Source organism: Rhinopithecus bieti, unplaced genomic scaffold, assembly GCF_001698545.2.
Source record: "Rhinopithecus bieti isolate Rb0 unplaced genomic scaffold, ASM169854v2 scaffold_72412, whole genome shotgun sequence".
In the NCBI taxonomy this organism is placed as follows: domain Eukaryota; kingdom Metazoa; phylum Chordata; class Mammalia; order Primates; family Cercopithecidae; genus Rhinopithecus; species Rhinopithecus bieti.
The window spans coordinates 52,620-58,915 of record NW_016826693.1 but is presented as its reverse complement, the minus strand read 5'-3'; the positions used below and the strand labels follow the sequence as shown (position 1 = coordinate 58,915).

General features: G+C 51.7%; 1 protein-coding gene across 5 annotated transcripts in view; it reads right to left on the bottom strand.

Annotated features, from left to right (window-relative positions):
• Nucleotides 1–3,435: 3,435 nt before the first annotated feature.
• Nucleotides 3,436–6,296, bottom strand: part of RBM10 (RNA binding motif protein 10) — a 41,419-nt gene continuing 38,558 nt past the window's right edge. For all 5 annotated transcript variants that reach the window (XM_017863511.1, XM_017863507.1, XM_017863508.1 and 2 more), the window contains 7 exons: nt 5,043–5,192; nt 4,880–4,945; nt 4,617–4,805; nt 4,455–4,529; nt 4,072–4,178; nt 3,862–3,991; nt 3,436–3,775 (listed from right to left, as the gene is read on the bottom strand). In XM_017863511.1, the coding sequence (XP_017719000.1) occupies nt 3,650–3,775; nt 3,862–3,991; nt 4,072–4,178; nt 4,455–4,529; nt 4,617–4,805; nt 4,880–4,945; nt 5,043–5,192 (843 nt within the window). In that variant the 3' untranslated portion in view covers nt 3,436–3,649. The remainder of the gene's footprint in view (nt 3,776–3,861; nt 3,992–4,071; nt 4,179–4,454; nt 4,530–4,616; nt 4,806–4,879; nt 4,946–5,042; nt 5,193–6,296) is intronic.

Sequence of the window (6,296 nt, the reverse complement as noted above, 5' to 3'; positions counted from 1 at the left end):
GTAGCTCACACCTATAATCCCATCACTTTGGCAGGCCGAGGCAGGATGATTGCTTGAGCCCAGGAGTTCAAGACCAACCTGGGCAACAAAGTGAGACACCCCCACCCCCCATCCCCCTCCACACACACCGTCACCACCACCAGGAAAATAGACAAAGGAGAGGGAGAGGGAGGGTGGAAGAGAGGGTTGTACTATTTTGCATTGCCTCCAGCAATGTATGAGAGTGCCTCTTCCTTTGCAGCTTCACCGAGGATATGGCTTTTTTTTTTTTTTTTTTGAGACAGAGTCTCACTCTGTCGCCCAGGCTAGAGTGCAGTGGCATGATCTCAGCTCACTGCAACTTCCACTGCTTCCAAGCAGTTCTCCTGCCTCAGCCTCCTGAGTAGCTGGAATTACAGACGCCCACCACCACGCCCAGCTAATTTTGTGTATTTTTAGTGGAGATGGGGTTTCACCATGTTGGCCAGGTTGGTCTCAGGTGATCCACCTGCCTCAGCCTCCCAAAGTGCTGAGATTACAGGCGTGAGCCACCGCGCGCAGCCTAACACTAGCCTCTTAAAATAGACATCTTTTATTTTTTCTAATATCTAGAAAAACTTTAATAAGAAAGGAATTAACTTAAAGGAATCCTTGGGAGTTTGGTAGAATGCATTTAGAAAAACCATCTGGGCCAGGCGAGGTGGCTCGCGCCTGTAATCCCAACACTTTGGGAGGCTAAGGCGGATGGATCACCTGAGGTCAGGAGTTCAAGACCAGCTGGCCAACATAGCGAAATCGCATCTCTACTAAGAATACAAAAAATTCACTGGGTGTGGTGGTGCACACCTGTAGTCCCAGCTACTCAGGAGACTGAGGCAGGAGAATTGCTTGAACCCAGAAGGTGGAGGCTGCAGTAAGCTGAGATCACGCCACTGCACTCCAGCCTGGGTGACAGAGTGAGACTCCAATGCAAAAAGAAAGAAAGAAAGAAAGAAACACACACACATCATCTGGGCCCTTTTTTTTTTGGTGGGAAAACGGAAGATCTTCACTACCATTTCAATTTCTATATTACTACTTTCTCCATGTGAGTAATCAGTTTCTCCATGGAACAGTTTTGGCATTTGATATTTTTCTAGGAATATATTCATTTCATCTAGATTTTCAGATACATTCTTCATTTTTAAAACCTTTGTTGCATTTGCATCTTCTGTCTTCTTCAATTGACCAGTCTTGCCACAAGTGTTTCCTCTTAATTTTTGTTTTCAGATTTCTGCTTTTGGTTTCTATTAAGCTGTCATTTTTTGTTCTCTATATCATCAATTTCTGTTCATTATTTCCTTCTTATTGAGGTTTGCTGTGGTGGTCTTTTTCCAACTTCTTGTATAGTTTACATACGATAAAACACTCAGATTTTAGTTATACAGCTTGTTGGACTTTTAAATAGGTATACACCCATGTGACGAGCACCGCAATCAAGACACACAAACTTTTCATGATTCCAGAAAGCTACCTTGCAACCCTTTCCAGTGACGCCCTCCCCACCTCAACTCTCTTCTACTATCACCATAAAATTGTTCTGCCTGACATAGAACTTCATATAAACGGAATGAAACATTATGTGCTTTTTGTGTGTCTGGCTTCTTTCACCATGTGAACAATCTCACCATGTGAGGCTCATCCTTTGATATCTGTATCAGCATTTTGTTCCTTTTGATTGCTGAGCTGTAGTCCATCCTTTGAATATACCACACTGTATCCATTTTTCTCTAGTTGGACATTTGGGTTGTTCCCAGTTTTTGGCTATTAGGAATACAGCTACTACAAATATACGTATGCAAGTCTTTTGTTGACATGTTTTCATGTATTTGGGCCTAAATATCTAAGAGTAGAATTGCTGGGCCATAGGTTAAGCATACTTTAACTTTATAGGAAGCAGCCAGTTTTCCAGAGTGGCTGTACTATTTTGCACTCCTGCCAGTTGAGGTATGAGGGTTCCTTGTGGGATTTTGGGAGCAGTGCTCTGGGGTGGGAAGAGGGAAGGGAATGTGGAGGCGTCTCTGCTAAAAGACACACCCATCCTGAGACTAGGGCAGGCTCTTTTTTTCAAGACAGGGTTTCACTCTCGTCCCCCAAACCGGGGTGCAGGGGCGCGATCTCGGCTCGCTGCAACCTCCACCTCCCAGGCTCAAGCAATCCTTCCACTACAGCTTCCCGAGTAGCTGGGATTACAGGTGTGCGCCCCTACAGCTGGCTATATTTTTGTACATTTTTTTTGTAGAGACGGGGTTTCACCATGTTGCCCAGGCTGGTCTCAAACTCCTAGGCTCAAGTGATCCATCTGCCTTGGCCTCCCAGAATGCTGGAATTACAGGCGTGAAATCACTGTGCCCAGCCTTTTTTTTTTTTTTTTTTTTTTTGTAGAGACAGGGTCTGGCTATGTTGTCCAGGCTGGTCTTGAACTCCTGAGCTCAAGTGATCTGCCTGCCTCAGCCTCCTAAAAGTGCTGGGATTACTTACAGGTGCAACTCACTGTGCCCAGGCCTAAGAGGCCTCTTTTTATTCCTGTTTCCTTCACCCCTTTTTTCTCCCATCACCTTCCTTCATTGGGCAACACCCGCCACCCCAGATCAGCACCATCCTACCTCTAGGGGTCCCTTCTTTCTAACCCCACCTCCCATGACTGGTGCAGGGTGGTCACAATGTATATTAATAAATGGGGGAGGGGCTTTGCACCAACTGGTCTTCTAGCACCATCCCCCTTTCACACTGTGGCCCTCTGAGGCCTGGAAGAGGGCAGCCCCAGCGTCACAGTCCACTATACCCAGAACCTCTGCTGAGAGCACAAGCACATACTTGGGAATCATGTGTTGCAGTGACTAGAGGGGTGGGGTGCTGTGGTAACAACAGAGAAGGTAGGCCTGAATCGTTCTCAAGGGGCATCCCTGGGACCTGGCCTTGGATTTGCAGGCCGAGCTCCACCTCCCCCCGCTCTGAGGTCATCAGCATGTTGAGGGCTCTGGGCCAACTGGTGCCTGAGTACCTGCTGTCTTCTACTTGGAAATGCCTGAGGGCATTATCCCGAGATCTAGGGACGCAAATTGCAGTTTAGCCTTGGGACTAAAGGCTAAGTACAGCTGGGGGGCAGCAAGGACAGGGGATGGGGATTCCCAGTCCTAGCTCTGATCGGGGGGCTTCATGCGTGGTGATACTGGATTTCCTGGTACAGCATAACCTGCTGGACCCAACAAGGGAGAGCGGTCACAAGCAGGATATCATGGGTTGGGGTACAGGTCAGAACCCCATGTTCTAGTAGCCACTATGTTCCAGGTACTGTGAATGCCACCACTGCCATCCACCTTGGCCTGATAAGGCCTCCTGTCCATCTGCTTGGGTCCCCGTGTCTTTATAAACTACACAACTGTGCTAGAGCACGAGAAAGAGGAGAGGCCAATGTGCAGGCTTTTCAGCTTTTATTACAAAAAAGGACATGATCCCAGCCCAATTTTCCAACAAAAGTCACCACCTCAGTTTGATTTGGTCAAGCCCTCTCTGGCTGGGGAGTGGGCTGGCCGACAAGAGCAAGGCTCCGTCCCAGCCATCCAACACTCTGTCCTTCCCTGCCCCAGGATGGACACCCGACATGTGGAGAAGTTGCTCTTGAAGCTGCTCACTGGGCCTCGTTGAAGCGGGTCACCATTGTCTTGTGCAGTGTCTCCTTGTAGGACTCGGTTGAGGTGACCCCGTAGGAGCTGCCCCGTGCACCCAGGCCGGAGCCCCGCACCCGTGTTTGGGCCTGTGTGAGGGAGGCAGGCTCTGTCAGGCTGGTGGGGGATGCTGTGAGGGGTGCTGGGGGATGGGACAGGACTGCCTGAAACTCACCTCGATGGGCGTTACAATGCCCTGCTTCTTGCGGCCCAGGCCGCTGCCCTCTTTCCAGCCCATGGCCTGGAGCATGCGACTGCCAATGTTGTCACTGCCCAGCCCGTCCCGAGTAGGCTGCTCGAAGTCTCTGCAGGGGCGGTGCATAGCATGAGTGGTTGGCCTGCCAGCACCAGGCCCCAGACCCCCTCACCTGGTCCAGCCACTCACACGGAGGCTGTGGATATGCTGCCGTACTTCCTCCTCTTGGGCTCTGGCGGCTCGGGGATGCCATACTTCTCTCTGCGTTCAGCTGCACGGTCCCGGTACTTCATTTGCTGAAAGTTTGTGTGTGTGTGTGTGAATGTTGGGGAGCTGGTCTCTTTTCTCAGGCAACACAGGCATGGGGAGTGGGGTCCCACAGCGTGTGCCATCTGGCTAATGAGGCTCAGGTCCTGAGGGTCAGGCCATCACAGGCACAAGCAGCCGAGGTAGGAGAATGGGGAAGAAGGCTCATGGGGTTACCATGTGAGAAATTGAACTCCAGCTGCCTGAGGTGATGGGGAATTGGAAGGGACAGAGGGGAGGGAGCCCAGGGGCAGGTCACACCTCACCTCCATGTCATTCTTCTCTAGTGCTTCTAGCTCGTTTTCTGACAAGTGGGCTCGCCGGTGAATCTCAAGGTTTTGCTGTAAGGGGGACAGGATGAGAAGTGAAGAGGCTGAGCCTCAATGGGCCAAGCCCCAGCATGCCCTGCCAATCATCCGCTCAGTTACCTTGTGGAGCCCTGAGAGCTGCTGGTGCCGGATGAGCGCCTCTTTGCTGGGGAACTGGCGTCGGCAGAGCAGACAGGCCAGCTTCTGCCAGTCGGTGAGCTTCTCCTCCCGCTCGGGGCCCCCACGCTCCTGCTCCTCCTCACTGTCACTTTCCCCGCTGTAGGCTGCCACCAGCCCTCGCGGAGGGCTCTATAGAGGGTGAGGGTGGGCGGTCAGGCCTGGCCAGATCAGAGCCCCCACCCCTCTCTGCCTTGGGCACTCACTGGGCGGTCGTCACTGGCCAATTTCGGGAGATCCATGCTGGTGTGCTGTCTCTCGGCTAGTGCTCCCTGGGGTGGAGGGACACAGAAATTCAGGGACTCTGCAGAGGGCCCAAAGGAAGGACAAGATTGTGGGGCAGGGTGCAAGGGGGTGGCCCCAACACACCTTCTTCTCGAGGATGGCATAGCCAGCATCTGCAGTGGCCGACTCCCGCCTCTCGTCATCTCGCAGGGAGCTGATAGGCTGGAAACTATTTTTGAAGTTTTCTTTTTGTTTGTTGAGACTGCGGGCCCAGCGTTCCATGTCCTTGGCAATCTGGGGGTGAGAGTGGAAGTGAGGTTCCCAGAGCGCTTATGCTCCTGGGGCTACTAACTCTATCTGCTGACCCACTGCCCTGTATCCTCAAACACAGGCCGGCCACTATCCCTAGTCCGAACCACTGCAGAAGGCTTCATCTGGCCTCTGAGCTATGGCTCTTGACCCCTTCTCCCAGTAGAGCACTCTTTTACGAAGTATAAGCCACTCCCACCCCCAAATACAATGCCCTTAAAACCCTTCCTTCGCCTCCCATCACACCAAGAAAAAACTCAAACTCGCAACTACAGCCTGCAAGGCACTTGGCACCTGGCTACTCCTGATCTCATCACTGAACACACCCCGTGCCCCTACCCCCACTGGTCTCTATAATGGTGAGGTGGTAGAAGCAGTGTGGACAGAGTGGCACGTCTATCTGGGAGGCAGATGAGGGGAAGCTGAGGCAGAACAAGCAGAAGGTGAGGGACACAGTAGTACAAGTTCCTATTTTCTGTCACCAGTCACCAGTGCTTCTTGTCAAGCCCCTCTCTGGCTGTGTTCTCTGCTATGGTTTTTGTCCCTCAAAGTTCATGTGTCAGAAATGTAATCCCTAATGCAACAGCGTTGACAGGTGAGCCTTTATCTTGGCTGGGTGCGGTGGCTCACACCTGTAATCCCAGCACTTTGGGAGGCCAAGGCGGGTGGATCACTTGAGGTCAAGAGTTCGAGACCAGCCTGGCTAACATAGTGAAACCCCAGCTCTACTAAAAAAATACAAAATTAGCTGGGCGTGGTGGCGGACGCCTGTAATCCCAGCTACTTGGAAGGCTGAGGCAGGAGAATTGCTTGAACCTGGGAGGCAGAGGTTGCAGTGCACTGAGATTGCACCATCGCACTCCAGCCTGGGCAACAAGGATGCAACTCTGTTTCAAAAAATAAATGTAATCCCTAATGCAACAGTGTTGACAGGCAGGGCCTTTCAGAGGTGATTAGGTCACGAAGGCTCTGCCCTCCTCAAGAGATCACGGCTGCTTTTTAAAAAAATTGTCGGCCGGGCGTGGTGGCTCAAGCCTGTAATCCCAGCACTTTGGGAGGCCGAGACGGGTGGATCACGAGGTCAGGAGA